This window comes from Mustela putorius, unplaced genomic scaffold (genome assembly GCF_011764305.1).
Source record: "Mustela putorius furo isolate JIRA1106 unplaced genomic scaffold, ASM1176430v1.1 tig00537350_pilon_pilon_pilon, whole genome shotgun sequence".
Classification (NCBI taxonomy): Eukaryota; Metazoa; Chordata; class Mammalia; order Carnivora; family Mustelidae; genus Mustela; species Mustela putorius.
In genome coordinates this window covers 25,978,836-25,998,281 of record NW_025422471.1, presented here as the reverse complement: position 1 = coordinate 25,998,281, position 19,446 = coordinate 25,978,836, and the positions used below count along the sequence as shown (strand labels likewise).

The window sequence follows — 19,446 nt, the reverse complement described above, 5'->3', positions numbered from 1 at the left end:
AAAGAGACATGAAAACTAAACACAATACATGCTCTAGATGAAATTTTGTACTGAAGGGGAAAAATATACTATACAGGACACCGTTGGAACATTGGATGAAACTGGAATATAGACTCTAAATTAGAAAAAGGTATTACTATATGAAATTTCCTGAATTTGCCAGCTATATTATGGTTATACCTACTGAGTCTCTTTGCCCTTGGAATTTATATACTTAAGTATTAAGAGTAAAACAAGTATGATATATGGAACTTACTCTCATATGACATGGGAAAATGTAAGGCACGTGTGCATGTGTGTCTAGAGAGAATGATAAAAGAAATGTTAAAATATTGTTGAATCTAGGTGTTCACAGAAGTTCTCACATTACGCTTAAAAACTTTTTGTTAAAAATTATTCCAAAATAAAAAGTTAAAAATGATTTATAAAAAGACAAGAGCAAGAGTCCCCTGAAAGCCAGCTGCCCAATCTCTCTTTATATCCCACTGTTAAAGGGAGAAAATGCAATCAAACAGGTGACAAAATCACTAATATCAAAATAAAAGATTAAGCACACAGGAGAAGAAAAGGAATTCTGAAGAAAGAGTCAATGACTCGAGGATCAAAAATAAAGTTACACAGACACATACCATGTGACATAAGAACATTCATGGGCGCACAAATATACACAATTTATAATTTCAACCAGGCCTCTTCCTCCAACCTCCAAACTTTTACCTAATTGCCTCTTCTCTATCTTCTCCTGAATGATTAAGAGGAATCTCAACACATCCAAATGTGGTCATCTGATTTGCTTCACCAAACTTCTCTTGTAGGTTTTGACATTTCTGTAAATGGTTAACTACCAACTGCTTAGACCTGAAATCATCTGACCCTTCATTTTTCTCACATCATATGAGGCATCCATCAGCAAATCCGCAAACCTTGTCAGCTACACATTCCAAATGAATCTAGAATCTAATCATTTCTCATAATCTCCACCAACACCACTCCGATACAAACTACTGCTCTCTCTCCTCTGGATTATTAGCACTGCCACCAAGGGGCTACCTAATTTGGCTCCCTGCTTCTATCCTTACCTCCTACAATCTAATCTTAACAAAGCAGTCAAAAGTGATTCTGTTACTAGGATTAAATCACTCCACTGGTCAAGCTTCCAATAATTTCCCTTATCACTCAGCATAAAACTTCAAAGTCCTTAAAATGATCCACAAGGGTCTGTTCAACCAGGAGCACCACCTCTGTGCCTACTTTTCCTACTACTTTCCCCTTGTTCTATAAACCATACAAGCCTCCAGCCAGATAGGCTCCCTTAGAGTTATTTCAACTAGTCCCGGAGGAACTTAACAACTGCTGCTCTTTCTTACCAGGTCACCTCTTACCATGTTAATTTTCCTTTTTTCTTTCCTCCTTTCTTTTTTTTTTTTTTTAAGATTTTATTTATTTATTTGACAGAGATAGAGAGCACAAGCAGGTGGAGCTGTAGGCAGAGGGAGAGAGAGAAGCAGGCTCCCCGCTGAGCAGGGAGTCTGATGCGGGGCTTGATCCCAGGACCCTAGAACCATGACCCAAGCCGAAGGCAGACACTTAATCAAATGAGCCACCCAGGCGCACCCTCTTTGAGATTTCTACCACACACCTCATTTCACCCATTATAAAACACCCCACTATGCACACAAATTTTACATCTCTGAATAAGGATGTGTCTTACAAATGGTATAAACTAGAACAAGCAATGTGATATATAAATAAAGTTGGTGCTCAGATTCATTAAAATACAGTAATACTTTCCTAGAGAAACCTTCCCAGACTCACCCAACAATAAAGTACACTGAAATAACAAGAGCCACTTAATAAAAATGTTACCTACTTTAAGAGAGCAGAACCTAAGAAAAGATTCCCAGACAAGGTTAGTTTGCATAATCTCACTGTCCCCAATTGCATAACATTTTTCTCAAGAACTTGTTTTCCTTTTCTGTTTATAAACCTAACATGCAAATATTAAGGGAAATATATAGGAAGGCAAATTATAAATATTCAGTATTCTGTTTCAATTTTTTTCATTTAACATATTAACTTGATGTACCCTCTTGGGTATTTTGTCTCTTATTTTTACCTCAATTTTGGGAATTACTGAATAAACAAAGCCCTGCTTTTAATATTTACCCTGAGGTAAAGGCTGGAACATGATGCAGGCAGCTCTGAATTTCTTTATTTTCAAAATGCTTTGATATCTAAACCTGTGCTGTCCAATGTAGTAGTCATTTGTCATGTGTGGCTAGTTTGAACTAAGATGACCGATAAGTGTAGAATACACACTGGATTTTGAAGACTTCGTAGAAAACAAAGAATGTAAAATATCTTTTTTTTTTTTTTTAAGGATTTTATTTATTTATTTGACAGACAGAGATCACAAATAGGCCGAGAGGCAGGCAGAGAGACAGGGGGAAGCAGGCTCCCTGCCGAGCAGAGAGCCCAATGCGGGACTCAATCCCAGGACCCTGAGACCATGACCTGAGCAGAAGGCAAAGGCTTAACCCACTGAGCCACCCAGGGGCCTCTGTAAAATACCTGAATAGTAATTTCTTTTTTCTTTTTTTAAAGTAGGCTCCATGCCCAGCACAGAGCCCAAGGTAAGGCTTGAACTTACAACCCTGAAATCAAGATCTGAGCTGAGATCAAGAGTCAGACACCTGAGTGAGCTATCCAGGTGCCCCAGTAATAATTTCTTACAACTGTGTATTAGGATGACAATATTTTGGATATATTAAGTTAAATAAAATATAATAAATAATCTCATTTTTCTTTTTGATGTGGCTACTGGAAAATTTTCAATTACATATGTGACTTATATTTGTGACTCACATATTTCTATTGGACAACCATGATTTAAATCTTTCATTCATTCATTTATTTATCCATGTAACCAGCCAACCAATGAAATATTTATGAGCACCTATGATTTACTAAGCATGATCTGAGGCACTGAGGATACAATGCTAAGAATGAACAGGTCCTTAACTTTGTGGAGCTCCCATCAACCAAATCAGCACACAAGAAATGTAAACTTCAAGTGTAACAAGCCATAAACAAGAAAGGTGCAGCATGTTATGAAAGCCTATAATAAACGAAGGAATCTAATCAGATATGCCAGGGAAGGTTTCCAAGGAAGTAGTTAGTATCTGAACCAAGAGAAGGATGAAATGGAATGAACAACGGAAGAAAGAAAGAACATTCTGAACAGCAAGAAAAGCACATATAAAGATGTGTGGCAGGAAAGAGCAAGCCTAGATAAGACCCTGAAAGTAGAGCATGACTGGAGATGACACCATGAGAGGAGGGAGTCTGGCAAGAAATGAAGTTTAAGAAGGTGGCAGATCATGCAAAACCTTATAACCCAAGAGAGCCTGAAGCAGAGAAAGGATAATATAATGCATTTTCCTTTTTTCACTGGGCCTGAAATACTTCACACTTCACTTCAGAAATTTAGATATTAATTCTTTCATCTTAAATTACTTGAAGACATCAATAAATAGACTCAAGACAAAATTCTAATGCCACAAAAATGTTCTGTGCAGCCCTGGGTAATGCAAGGGTTCAAGCATTCTTGGGCAAATCTGATGCAATTTTCAGAATCCTCTGAACAATGTTTTCAAAAGTATATAGCAAAATACATATGATTCTAAAAGAAACCAAATACATAAAATTTAAAATTTTAAAAATTTAAGATATACTAATATATATGTGTGTTAGTTTATACCAACAAATTAGTATCTAGTAGCAATTAGTGTTATTTTGAGATATCTACAATGTGCCAATAATGTTATGGGACAGTACCTGTAATTTCTGTCGGTAAAAAGGTCACAGATACTGACAGAATTACTATAATTTTTCTCTTCATTAATAAAATGTGAAATGTCAGTTAAAAGTTAGTGAAAATACAGTTATAATATTCTCCCGTGATCTCTTGTGGAATTTTTATAATGGAATTTTAGTGGTAATGGTTTGCCATTACAAAAATGTCAACTACCTGTCCCAAAAATCATAAAAAGCAAACTTCTGCCTCTAAGCACATTTTCTATTATAATAAAACTACTATTTCAGACTAAAAGAAAGAACTTTTAGTAAACAAATTAATATAAATAAATATCTTCTATATGCTATACTTGACCTAAATATATTTTGGCCCAAAAAACTTTATTAAACTTCGATTATCTGGTTCAGTGATCCTGAGTAATTTCTGGTGACTTCTGAAAATCAAACCCACATCAGAAATACAAAGATTTTGCTATATTGGGGCACCTGGGTAGTGCAGTCAGTTAAATGTCCTACTCTTGGTTTCAGCTCAGGTTGTGATCTCAGGGTTGTGGGATCCAGCTCTGTGCCAGGCTCTGTGCTCAGCGTTTACTTTGCTTGATTCTTTCCCTCACTCTCCCTCCCTTTCTCTATAAGATAAATAAAACTTAAAAAAAAAAAAAAAAAAAAAAGGTTTGCGATAGTTCAACTGACAGGCTTTTATGAAGGCACTGTGCTAGGCACTCAGAATCACAACCCAATAAGGGACTTTCATTCAAATTATGTGATGGCAGAGCCATGAATATGCATTTGTGTAATGTAACATTATTGAAATATTACAAAAATTTGCTAAAACTTAAATAATTATAATTACTTCATGATCAAGGCATATTTTAATGTCCTTAATTTAGCTTTTAAAACTGATTATTTCCAAGTCTTCTAAATAGCAAAAACAATTTAATGACCTGAAAATATTTATGTCTTTCAAAAAAGTTTCGCTTTTACATAAACCTTGCAAATGTAACAGTAAGCCTTCTAGATGCACACTGAAATCTGGGAACCACTAGGGGTAAAGGAAATACTTTAAACAAGAAATAGAAGTAGGTAATAACCATTCCTCTTGAAATAAAAATCAAAGGCACAAAACCAAGAGAAAAGCACATACATGAAAATGTTAATATTGAGTTAGGTTATTAAGAGATTATTAGGATGACTAAAGGAGGTAACATGTAAAATACCTAGCACAAGGCTTATTTAGCACCTAACAGTAGCTTAGTCCATGTTTCTTTTTTAAGAACCTTATAGTTAAGACAAAAAGATGCGGAATGGTTTGTTGAAAAGTTGTGGCTTGGTTTAGACCCAGAGAAAAGACAGGGTTTTGATAGTGGAGGAGGGAAAAGACATTCTAGATAGTGGAAAATTCAATGAACATTGTTAGCAGAGAATGTCAAGGTGCCAATTAGACGAGCAGTAAGGTTGATATAGCAGATGTTCATCTGTTCAACTCCGCTTCTGAAGACAATCACTTGACTTAACAGTTTACCAAAATCTGAACCTTTAATATCCACCGTCCATTTAGACTGCTAGCACCAACAGCACAACTAATTCCTCTGCCTTTACGCGTAAGGACTCCATTCATTTAAATGTGAGATCAAATATCAAAGTTCAGAGAATAAGCAGTTAAGAGAATGAGAAATCCATTCCTGAGCATAGCTATTTTTCTTGCTTCAGCATGCATCAGAATCACCTGAAGACAGAATGCTGAAGCTCATAGTGGTAGTTTTTGATTCATTAGGTCTGAAACTGGGCCAGAGAATTTGCATTTGTCAAGTTCACAGCTGATTTTAATGCTAATGACCTGGAGATCACACTTTGAGAACAATGTTCTCTCCCATATCTCCCTCTTTCTCGTTTAATACTTCCTTTTTTTTTTTTTTTAAAGATTTTATTTATTTGACAGAGAGAGATTACAAGTAGGCAGAGAGGCAGGCAGAGAGAGAGGAGGAAGCAGGCTCCCTGCTGAGCAGAGAGCGCGATGTGGGACTCGATCCCAGGACCCCGAGATCATGACCTGAGCCGAAGGCAGCGGCTTAACCCACTGAGCCACTCAGGCGCCCCTAAAGATTTATGTATTTTAGAAAAAGAGATTGCAGTGGGGTGGGATGGGGTGGGGGGGAGAGCAACCCAAGCAGATCCTGTGCTGAGTGCAAAGCCCCACTTGGGGCTCAATCCAAGGACCCTGAGATTACTACCTGAGCAAAAACCAATAGTTGGATGCTCAACCAACTGCATGACCCAGGGACCCCAAAACTCATGTCCTTTTCTATTAATTTTTCTTGTATTCTTTTATGTTTTCTATAAAATTTATTTTCTTACATTCATCTCAGTAAACTAATTCTGTTTTTGAAATCAAGATTTTTATACTCTTGTATTCTTTTATTGATGCTTCCTTTCTTTGTTCTCTCTTCCTCAAGTTTCTACTGCTCAAAATTCTGGGATCATTCCTTTAATTTTATCTTTTCTCTCATTCACTATCTTTTTTATTTTCCTGATTTTCTAGGAAATGTTTAGAATTCTATCTTCTAACCCTTCTGATTTTCTCATCACTGCTACCATATTTATAATTTCCAACAGCTCTTTTTAATCATTTCTTTTTTATAGTATACATTTTTGTTTCATGATTCCAAATTCTCTGAGAATACAGAGAAAACAAACTTTCTTCTTTATGTTTATGGATTTGAAAATTTGTTACCTCATCTTGCATTTATTCTCTTCATCTTTTTCATATTGGAAACCTCATAGGACTGGTGGTCCTTGACTGTTCATTTCTAAGAGCTGGGGGATCCACAAAGCTGACTGGAACCTGAAAAGTTATGTATGGGCAGTTTATCAAAGACGAGCATTACTGCTGGCTAATCCAGTTGGGCTACTGTGTTGAAGAAGCTCTGATGTTATTTTTAGGTCTTTCCTCTTGGCCTGGTCAGATTCTCTAGACAAATCTCCAGCAATCTCCTGCCCTCAGTATGGAAATTTGTCACCTAAAGGTTGCTGAACCAGGTACGGGAAAAGGGTGAAGTTAAGGTCTCAGTATTCACTTTGCACCCTTCCCCTAACCGTCCCTATTTTAGTATCATTCCTTGTTTTCAATTGTTTCTAATGTGCATTTCCACATTCTCCTGCCCAGAGACTATTTTATTCTCCCTGTAGAAAAATCTATCTTTGTCAGGTTAGTGCAGGGGTAGGTCAACCACCCAACTGGACAAAGTTGGAAAAGAAAAATCTGAGGATCTGACTGCTTCTTAAACTGATACTCTGTGTCCTCCCTAGTTTTTACAATTTTCACATCCAAATTCTTATTAAAGTATTATATTATTGCAATGTAAATCTAGTTCATAGTTTTCCCAGCTGATAATTTAGGATTTGGGTTTTCAGGATCTATTAACTCACTCTGCACTTGTCCATCTGTTTTCCAGCTTCTAAAATGCTCTCTTCTATTGTCTCCTCTCTGGTTCTCCCTTTTTGGTTTAACCCATTGGGAAAGGAGATTAAATACATGCATCTTTATGGAGATGAATTTCCTAGTTTTTTAAAAGTCAATGAAACTATTTGACAACTTTAACAACAGAAGAAAACTTCACTGCATGAAACTGGATTTAGATGTTAAGTTTCAAGAATCATTACCCAACCCTGTCTCCTGCCCTCAATACATTATCATTTTGGAGACCATCTTAATTTCGAGATGAGCCTCAAATAATCACAGCTTCTTGGTCTCTTGATTCCTTACAATAAACTTATAAGATCTTTTCCTTTTTTAAGTGATAAATCCTCACTAGTGGGTACATATACTTTTTAAATAAATAACTGTTGGATGATATATATTCTCTAACTTGGGGACCAAAAGAATATATCGTTCTTTATCAGCCATGGTTTTCTTGTGTCAGTGAAGAAACAACAAAAGTCAAGCATACGGTAGCACTTACTCTAAAGCAGCAGCTCAACAGCAATACCAGTGAACTGACTACACAACGAGTTGTAAGCAGGTAATTTTAAATCTAAAGCGTTGTCACTTTAATTAAGTGACACTGTGCCACTGTATGCCCAAATTAAAACATAAAAATGTAAAGAATGTGAGAAATGTTACTTCTCTACAAATAACCTATTTAAAAAAAACTAATAATAGTGCTACACTAGGAAATAAATAACCTTCAAGGGCTCCTAAGAACTCAGAGCACAAAATCTACAAAATATACATTTTTTTTAAACCTTTTATTTATTTGACAGAGAGAGATCACAAGTAGGCAGAGAGGCAGGCAGAGAGAGAGGAGGAAGCTGACTTCCCGCTGAGCAGAGAGCCCGATGAGGGGCTCGATCCCAGGACCCGGAGATCATGACCTGAGCCTAACGCAGAGGTTTAACCCACTGAGCCACCCAGGCACCCCCAAAATATACATTTAAATATGTTTTAAATGTAATTGATTTTTTGATGCTAGTGCAAAAATCAGCCTTTTAGGTTAGGAGAAAATATTTGCCAAATATGTGTCTGATTAAAAAAAAAAAACCAAAACCCATTGGGGCGCCTGCATGGCTCAGTCTTTAAGCATCTGCCTTTGGCTCAGGTCATGATCTCAGGGTCCTGGGACTGAGCCCTGTATCAGGCTCTCTGCTTGTCGGGTAGCCTGCTTCTCCCTCTTCTCCCTCTCTCTCTGCCTGTTTTTCTTCTTTTGCTCTGTCTCCCTCTGTCAAATAAATAAATAAATAAAATCTTAAAAAAAAAAAAAAAACCCATGTCTGATAAAAGTTACAGTATCAGAATATAGAAAGAACTTTCATACAAAGACAAACACAGAAAAAAAAAAAGATTTGAACTGAGGTATCATGGAAAGGTATAAACAATGAACAGATGAGAAGATATAAAACACTATTAGTCATTATTAAAATGTGAGTTGAAACAACGAGATATCACTATACAGCTACTAGAATGGTTAAAATAAAAACAAAAAACAAAAAACAAGCAATGACAAAAACACTGAGCAACTGGAAATCTCATACATTGTTGGTAGGAAAATAAAATGGTATTGCCACTTTGGAAAACAGTTTGGGAGTTTCTAATAGAGTTAAACATACACTTACTATATGATCCAGCAATACCATTCCTAGTCATCTACCCAAAAAAAAAATAAATAAAAATAAAAGCAAAAGTTTACACAAACAGCTGCATGTGAGTATTTACAGCAGCCTTACTTACAGTGGCCTAAATCCAGGTGCAAACATGTATCCCTCAATAGTGAAGGATACATATATATAGTGGAAAGTACTCAGTAACAAAAAGGAACAAGTTAGGAATAAATGCAACAATATGGATGACTCTCAATAGCATTATGGTAAATGAAAAGCAAAACACAAAAAGCTTCATTGCTGTAGGATTCCATTTATATAACATTTTGGGAAAGGCAAAACTACAAGAACAGTGGTTTTCAGAAATTTGGGATAGGGAGGTAATTGACTACAAAGAGTCAGGAGAGAACCTTTTGGGGGTGATGGAAATTGTGGCAGTGATTATATGATTGTATACATTTATGAAAGCTCTAACTGTAAGCTTAAAAGGGGTGAATTTTACTGGATGTAAATTATACCTCAATAAATCTGAGTTTTAAGAAGGTATTACATGACTTTAAAAAAACAATAAATAGTAGAACAAGGAAAAAGTTTGTCAGAACATGCAGAAAGCATATAAAAACTTAACTATTTTTATACATATGTATATATATACATACAAATAAAGGGTATAGATAGATAAATATATAGATATATACAGAATGAGAGAAAAGTTACCCCTTGGTGCAGAAGAGTGGGTTGAAGGGGCACTTGGGTGGCTCAGTGGGTTAAAGCCTCTGCCTTTGGCTCAGGCCATGGTCTCAGGGCTCTGGGATAGAGTCCTGCATCTGGCTCTCTGCTCAGCAGGGAGCCTGCTTCCCCCACCCCCTTCCTTCCTCTCTGCCTACTTGTGATCTGTGTGTGTGTGTGTGTCAAATAAATAAAATCTTAAAAAAAAAAAAGTGGTTGAAGAAATGAATGAGAACCTGTTCAAATAGGAAATGGAACATATGCTGGCTCTAGTAAGTTATCTGCAGCTTTAATAAAAGGCTTTCCCACCTTCCCCTTTTCTTTATTTTTAAACTCCAGGCTTTAAACAAACGTTAATTCAAATGTTAAACAAAATAAACCTAAAGAAATCTGAGTGCTTATTATATACCAAGAACTGTACAAGTGCTTCTATGTTATTCTAATACACATAAGCATCCCATACTTAGATCTTATATCCTTCCCCCTTTAACCAGTTAAGGAAGGTGAAACTCAGAGAATTTAGTAATCTACCCAAAGGTACCTGTGGCCGTAAGAAGAGACAACATGTAAACCCATGTCTGACTTCAGAGCCCATGAATGAAATATTAAGTATTCTGGAAATTAAGATATAATGCTAAATAAAAATGCTAAAGAAAAACTGGTATATGGTAACTGGTAAAGAAAAACTGGTAAACTGGGTGGCTCAGTGGGTTAAAGCCTCTGCCTTTGGCTTGAGTCGTGATCCTGGGGTCCTGAAATCAAGACCCGTGTGGGGCTCTCTGCTCAGCGGAGAGCCTGCTTCCTCCTCTCTGCCTGCCTTTCTGCTTACTTGTGATCTCAGCCTGCCAAATAAATAAATCTTTAAAAAAAATTTTTTTTTTAATTCAAAACTTGTATATGTGAAGCTTAAAAGACCTTCAAGAAAACTAAGAAAATAGCCTCTTTTTAACTATTTTCAGGAGGCAAATCTAGAAAATTATGTATATTCCTTGCTTTATGGAAACTTCAATGCTAAAATGCACACTATATTTATTATAGAGATTTAACAGAAGGCATTAATAGTAAATCACAAATTTTAAAGAGCTGCTTTATAAATATTTAACCGGAATGTTCCTGCAAGTCTTACGCCAAATAAGTGCATCATATATATAATTTTTTTTTCCTATGCTCAGTGACATGTGATAACATAACACCAGATGGGAATCAGGAGACTTGGATTATAGTCTTAACTCAGATATTTAGTGTTATGGGTTGAATTCTGTGCTCAAAATGTATATGCTGAAGCCCAAACCCTGCATAACTCAAAGTGTGGTTTTATTTGGAAACAGGGTAATAGAGATGTAATTAGCTAGCATAAGGTTACACTGGAGTAGGCCCCTAATTCAATATGACTGGTATCCTTACAAAAAGAGGAAATGTGGACATGAGTATATCTACAGTGAGAACACTATGTGAACATGAACACAAACACAGGAGTAATGCATCCATAAGCACCAGAATGCCAGATGGCCAGGAACCCAGCAAAAGCAACAAAGGAACCAAACCTGACTACACCTTGATCTGAATACTAATCTCCATATCTGTGAGACATTAAATTTGCTGGTTAAGCCACCCAGTTTGTGGTACTTTGTTAGGGCAAACCTAGCAAACTAATTACCTTCTGTAATTAAATAATTTTGGGCAAATTATTTCAACATTCTGGGTCCTACATTTGAAGAAGTATACTTTTTTATATTTTTCCACCTATAAAACTTTTTACCAGGAGTGCCTGGTGGCTCAGTTAGTTAAGCTTTTTGCTTTCAGCTCAGGTCATGATTCCACAGTCTCAGATCAAGCCCTGCTGGATCTGTTCAGCAGGGAGCCTGCTTCTCCCTCCTCCTCTGCCTGCTGCTCCCTCTGCCTGCCTACCTGAGATCTCTCTCTACCAAATAAATAAATACAATCTTAAAACAAAACAAAACCTTTTACCAACTATTTTAAACATTTCTTATTATATTTGAATTATTTGAGTTATATTATTCCAGTTACACTCAAGTTATCTAAACACAGAAGATATTTCCAAATGAACTGAACAGATATTACTAGTTTTTCAAGGCATAAGTCTTAGCAGTTTAAGATTCTAATTCCTTTAGAAATTCATAGGCAAATGCTCCTCAAATAAGAATTACCAACTAATACCTTATCTAGTACTTTTACTTGTTGTGTATACTTTCCTCTTTCTACCAATTCAATACAGCAAAGTTATATACTTCATAAAAAGCCAACTTCTTAAATTTCTCAATAATCTAGAGTTCCTTGTATAATGATTATTTATGGCACACTACTCATCTTTGGTGATATCCAATTTGCTGAACATTATTCTGTATCTTAATTTCTTACTTTACAATTCCACCTTCAAATACTCTTTGGATCTCATTAGTCTTTATTTGGCACTTACAACTTTTGTGTTTAGTTTTATAGTTTTCTTCAATTTGAATACTTCCTTCCCTTGCTTTGACATCTCTATTAGCTTCTTTAATTTTGCCAGGATCTTTCAAGTTCTCCTTCAACCCCTACTTACCAAAGAGCTCTTTGGTTTTAATTTTCTAAAATCTAACAATAAACATTTTCACTAACTTTCAGTTTTCCCTCTGAATATATTAAGCCATGAAATTGGTGGATATATTTCCCTATAGCCAACTTACAAGAGTAATAGGAATTCCATTCATTTGGTAATCAAAGACGTTCTACAAAATTTCAGACATACAAAGTCAGATACCTAGGGTGAGATGGGACTACAGACCCTAGACAAACCAATTCTAAAGACATTACAATTTTCATTATACCAAATATCTCTACCTACCTAAATCCCAAAACATCTTATCTTAGTAAATGCAAAGAAACCACTTCATCTATCTTCATGAAAGGATCATGAAATGTTGGTTGATGAAATATCAGTAACATAATTTTAAACATGCTGCAAACAGAAGGAATACACAAACCAAGTAAAGAGAAGAGAGGGCAGAAACAACCTCAAGTACACACACAGGAATATAATATATAATGAAGGTGATATTTCAAGCCAGTAGAGAAAAGCTGAATGATTCAACTAATGGCATTAGAATACACAGTCACTTGGAAAACAATAAAAAGCTAAATTCCCACATCACTCCTTAGACTAAAGGAACTCTCACAGGAATAAAATTCAAATGTAAATTTCAGATGAAAATATAGCTATGTATTATATTATAGTCTTTGAATTGGTAAAGACTATCTAAACATAACTAAATGCAGAAGTCATAAAGGAAAAGGTCAATAAGAGTATGTAAAAAAGTTTAATTTCTGTAAGGCTATAAAAGACTATAAAAGAACGAAAGAATATACAAATGACAAACTGGGGAAAATATCTGCAATAAATATGACAAATGGCCAATTACCATGCTATCAGGAGCTTCTATAAATCAGTAAGGAAAGAAAAGAAAAAACAAGAATAAATGGAAGAGCAAAAAATATATAAATGGCCTATAAGCACATTAAGTTAGTCTCTTAAATAGAAAATGCAATTTAAAATATTAAGATACTATTTTTATCTAGCAGTTTGACAAATATTTTAACATTTGCCAAAACCAAATTTCCTCAATACTTCAGTGTACGGGAAAAAAAGACACTCTCATACATTATTGGTAAGAGTGAAAAGTGGTAATCTTTTGAATAAGTCATTTGCCAGTAACTATTAACAAATTTTAAAATAAGTGTTCCCACAATGTTTGCAATAAAAAGATTAGATATGGGGACGCCTGGGTGGCTCAGTTGGTTAAGCCACTGCCTTCAGATCAGGTCATGATCCCAGAGTCCTGGGATCAATTCCCGTATCAGGCTTTCTCTGCTTTGTGGGGAACCTACTTCTCTGCTTTGTGGGGAACCTGCTTCTCCCTTTTCCTCTGCCTCTTTCCCTGCTTTTGCTCTCTCTCTGTCAAATAAATAAATAAAATCTTTAAAAAAATTAGATATGATCTAAATGTCAAAAAAGGGGGGGCAAATAAACAAGATATGGCACATCTAAACAACTCAATAGAATAAATACAGTAGTTAACACTCAAGTCACGCTAGAAGAAAACAAGTCAGAGAACAGTAGATTTAGCATGACGCTATTTGTGCAAATAAAAATGAAGGATATAAGCAAATAAATGCTTGTAAAAGCATACAAATTACTTGGAGGAAAAAAACCAGAAATTTTACTTTGTCTATTTCTTGAATGCAGGACTAAGAGCAAAGAGAAGCATTTACTTTTTAAACCTTTTCATGCCATGGATCACATTTTTTTTCCTACCAAAAATATTTTAAAAACAGAATTTTAAAAATAAAGAACAGTTTAAAAACTCCATAGACACTACTTTTGATTGAAGAAATACAACTAACATATTAAACATCTACTGTATGGCAAGTTTTATTGCATGGGCTAGGTCTTAAGCAAGTAAACTATAGTAATTCAGAAATCAACTTTCTTTCTATATTTATTCTACATACAGATAACTTATTTTTCATAAAATAAAAAATGCTTTAATTTTTTTTCCTCACTCATTCACTTATAAGCCCTTCTCATTAAGAATTACTTCCAAATAACAAATTCTCCCAGGAAATACTTTATTTCTTGAAAGTATTTCACCCAATTTATCATTGCATAGCCAAAGAACATGATTAAAAGAAATTAAGAATAACTTAATTGTTAAAATAAGCGTGAATTTAACAATGAATTTGGTTCTATCAGAAAAGGTGGGCTCAGACACTAGGTTCACCAACAAGTAATATGTTAATGGTTACAATTCTTCAAGTCCAGAATTCTTTTCATATGAACAGTCAATTTTATAAGGGTCCCATGTGAGCAAATTCAACATTGACATTTATTTTTTGTCTTCGGAGATGAAGTGATACATATAATAGCCCATACTTAATTAAGAAAAAGCAAAGGATACTATTTGTATTAGTTGAAGATTAGTATTATTATTGAAGATTAGTATTACATTTTTGTAATTTAACTCAAGTACATGTTCTATTTGTAAACTTCATTGTGAGAAGTTCACTGAATTCAGTTATATTTTGTAATTTCCTTGATGTATGTAACAGCAAACCTTTGAACCTACAGAGCAAGGAAGAAACTGAAAGCTGAAGGGGTTCAGGAATATAAATGTTTATCCTTCTCCCTATAACCTGTTTCACCGTATCTAGGGCTACCACTCAGAATCTGTTGCCTTTTTCATCTTTTTACCTTCTCTATCACTACTTAGCTTAGTGAATACCACTTGGTCCCCCCCTCATCTCCTTTTAAATTGTGACACTCTCCCACCCGTTTTTTTTGACCAAGTACCCACAATGAAAGTTTTGCATGCAAATACAGGTATAACAACAACAACAAAAACCTACAAAGAAATAACAGGTTTTGTTTGTTTTTTTTTCTGAGCAGATGCAATGTAATTGTTTATTAAAATTTTTTCTTTTCCTTAAATAGGTCATGCACTATTATCAGAATTTGTAACTCAAAACAGGATAACTATATTTAACTCTATAGAAACTAACAGTACTCTAGGAATACTATTATTCAGTAAACAATAAAGATAAAATTTAATTCCTTCCACTTTCACATCAACCAACAATCTATTTTCAAAGAATCAAGCGTAATAACTAATAAGCGTGTGACAATATGCAAAAGGAAGGATAGGAAGAATCAAGGAAAGACACCTCAAGATCAAAAACATGTTTGAATCCATTATTCTGTCCTCTAGCATAATGATCTATCTCAAGGGAAATAAAACCCCAAAATACAAAACTATACACAACTTTAAAATACACCATATAATATATAACATATATGTCAAAATAAATACTGAGCTTTTATGTTCAAAGTTTCTTTAAAATTTCTTTAAATTTAAATTTCTTTAAAATTGTTCTCAAGAATGGAGAGTAGTAGTTTCATCCTTAACACTTACAAACAATTCCTCTGTAAGTTTTTCCAACTCAATATTCAACTAAATTTGTTTTCAACTCCAAATATACATGAAGGCCAGAATATACGAAAAATAAGAGCAAAATACTGTAGGATTTTCCTCAGTGTAGCATAAACATATATGTCAGATTTAGAAATCAACACAGATTCAAAGAGTACTTTTTACTTTTATAAGCAATATAATTTCTATCACGTGAATTCTCTTTGAATGTATCAGTAAAATCTATGATTAGTTTTTAATATACCCATTTCTAGATTGGCAAACAACAGCACCCTTAACTGACCTCCATTCAACTGACCCACTTTAGCCAAAACGTTTTTTTTGCCCTTTGATTAAATACGTCATGGCACACTAACTACTCTCAACTTATATGCTATTTTTAGCATACTTAACCACTTTTGATTCCACAGGTTCAGTTATGTTTAACAAATCATTTGGTTGTTCCCAAACCTGTTTATGCCAGTTTACCTGTGTGGTCCTTACATAATTAGTATTACATAAGTCTGGAATACAAGTGCAAAAAGAGGGTTGTTTCTATATGAACTAAGTTGAATGCAAACTAAGTAGAATGACTCAATAAAGGTATTGAATTAGACAAAGGTGAGACTTTAAAAAGGTATTGAATTAGACAAAGGTGAGACATCTGTAAAATACTAAGGAAACAATAAGTGAGAAGAACCTATACTTTAGTTTTTTCAAAACTATCTTAAAGTTTTTATTCCACTTTAGAGAAATCAAAACTGGAAATTGCAAACCATGCATTATGGATATAGTTTACAAGAACAACTTCTCTCAATTCCACATTTGAAGAGATGGTGTTAACATTACATCAAAAAGCTGGCAAATAAATATAGACTTAAGTATTTTAAGTTAAAATTTTTAAATGTTAAGATACCTTTTTTTTTAGTTTTCTGCTTTAATTTCTTCAATAACCTGCCATGTAACTGTCCTAATCTCATCAGATATGAAGTCTTCAAATGTGTTTTTTTCTGAATCTCTTAAGGGCTTGCTCTAACAGCTAGAAAAATAGTATCTGTCTTTATATAATAACTTCATGGAAATAAGTATTAGACTCTATACTCCACAAAGGCAAAGATCTTCCTCTTTTATTCACAGATAGATCCTAATCACCTATCACAGTTCCCAGTACACCGCTAATGCTCAATAAATACTTGTTGAATGAAGAAGAGGAACTTACTGTGATGACAGCCTTGCTAAGACAGATGGATCCTCTGCAGCCATACTCTGTCTCATCTTCAGATTTGTAGTAACTCAGAGTATTATTTTTTAAAACTACCCAACGATCTTGCCACCCATGAATGTAGTTTGTCCACTGGAGGTAAAGGTGGGGGGAGGGAGGGAAGGAAAACAAAATATACAAGTCAGTATTTTAGAGATCCAAACTTCTGAATCAGCTATCAATCTAAATTTAAAATGTGAAAAGTTTTAGCCTAACTGTAAACAGTAAAAATTACAAAAAGTGAGTTGAGATTTTCTAGATTGTATGATTTTCAATAATTTTTATAAAATTATAAATATTGTATTTTCTTCTTTAACATCTGAGGAATAAAACATGCAGATTTCAGTTAAAAATTCTGTTTTTTTGTGTGTTTTCATCCTCCCCTCTTCACCAACTTCATGACACCTAAGATTGTTTTGGTCTCTACCATAATTACCATATTCAACAGAAAAGTTAAGTTTGGTTATATAGCCTCTCATTCTCCTACACCAAGTACTGCAGGAAGACTTCAAATTAACAGAAGTATGAAGCTAATCATGTCCAAATATTACTTTTGTTTAAGTTGTTCCTATATGAACAGGTACAATATTTATAACTATACCCAAGCAAAAATACTAGATCATTAATCTTTAAGTCTGTATCAACCTTATTTTTCATCCACAGAACTCATTATACATATTAAAAATAATTAATTCATTTTCCAAGTTTCTCCAAAGATTTTTTAAGTCTAAGAGTAATAATACAACTATTTAAAAAAAAAAAAAAACCCTGGTTTTCAAAAACATACTTGAATTGCCAGTTTTTAGTGCCTATAAACGGTTTCCATGTTGTTAACGTCTTGCTGCACACTGCAGATCACAATCAATAAACTTGCAAAGGCAGAAACGCAACCTCTATGGGAATTCTTGATTTTGCATATTTTTATGCTCTGGGGGTTTTATGTATAGACAATTCCAAAAACTATCTAATTCCAACACTATCTGCCAAAAACTAATTCAAAATGGATTGTCAAAAATATACCACATTGGCTCAGGCTCTATATCCATTGAGAAATCTTTACTTTTCTATTCCCTACTCAGCATGTTTGAGACAGTTCAGCTCTTAAATCTTCTAAGGCCCATCATTACGACCCCTCCCTGAGAGCTCATCCATGCCCGCAATTTAACACATTCTTTCCTATGAGCTCCCCAATCAACATTTCTTTATTTCTAACTCCATGTGACTTACCACCACTCAAACTGACTTGAAACAATGATGGTTACATACAAAACTGAATTATCTCCTCCTGTAAGGTGCACTTTCCTCCCTATGTTTCTATTTCCTTTGCTATAGTGGTATTTCTGCAGTCATTCAGATTCAAACCCGGCTGAGTGTTCCTGTATTGTATGGAGAGAGTAGTGCATATAATATCGGATAGACCCTACTGGTTATGTAACCAGTTTTGACAGGTTATTTAACTTCTCCGAGCTTTACTTTATTTGCTTGTTATTTGAATGGCTGAAAAAAATCATGAATACCCCTACTATATTCATAAGAGATACTGTTTTTGTCAATCTTTATAGCCTGTCATCAACTCCTAGTCATCCTTCCTTCATATTAAACCCTAAATTTGGCTCTTCTCTATTTTCAATTAGTCCAATCAAATTATCAGGTTACCAGATCCTGAGAAGGCTTAACAACCTTACCTCTAGTATCTTCTGCATTTTCTTTCAAAACTTACATAATCTTATTTAATTATTAAGCACACTGACTTACTTATCTTACATATTAATCTCACTGAACCTCTAGCTCCAGAACTTACATGAACAACTCCCATTAACTGTAATACAAATTGTTTAGAGTGGCATACCTTAATCTTACCTCATTTCTAATTACTGCCCCTCAGAGGGCTGGTAACTATGTGACTGTGGTCAAGTTACTTATCCTCTGTTTCTTTGTCAAACTCTACCTCTTAAAAGTTGTCAAGATGAAACAAGAATAGACTTACAACACTGCCAGGCACACAGTATTTTCTTAGTTGGAGCCAGAGTTATGCAGAACTAATGAAGCTTAAACTTCAGTGCAGTTCACTCTTGCACAGTGACAGGTCCCAGCAATTGTATCTCCATTTTTAAAGTGTTTTTCTTATAGAAGACCCAATAAATTACAAGAGCTTCAAGACCCTTTACTTAGTAAATGTTAGCTTCTCCGAGAAGGCAGATTTTTGCTTCTCATAACATTCCCTCACTCTTCCCGATCTAACAGAGATAAGGCAACAGGCTACACACAGAAGAAGAATCAAAGGTTTCTGTTCCCAATAATCCAGCATGCAAATTTCAAGAGGAAAACAATACATTTATAATAAGAGTCAGAACAAGTTACAAATAAAATACTATGGGAACTCAATGGAAGATGATCTGAAATGGCTGGCAAAAGAAGAAAAGGCTTCATGGTAAGAATAGAGTTTGAGATAAACTCTAACCATGGGGGCTCCTGGGTGCTGAAGTTGGTTAAGCAGCTGTCTAGGGCTCAGGTCACAATCCCAGCGTCCTGGGATAGAGCCCCAACTCTGTGCTCCTGGCTCAGCAGGGGATCTGCTTCTCCTTC

The 19,446-nt window shown here is 34.8% G+C and overlaps 1 protein-coding gene across 2 annotated transcripts in view; it reads right to left on the bottom strand.

The window, feature by feature from the left end:
- The window catches only part of CERT1 (ceramide transporter 1), a 111,247-nt gene that overhangs the window by 88,137 nt on the left and 3,664 nt on the right, over positions 1-19,446 (bottom strand). For both annotated transcript variants that reach the window (XM_013063697.2, XM_013063696.2), the window contains exon 2: positions 16,819-16,953. In XM_013063697.2, the coding sequence (XP_012919151.1) occupies positions 16,819-16,953 (135 nt within the window). The remainder of the gene's footprint in view (positions 1-16,818; positions 16,954-19,446) is intronic.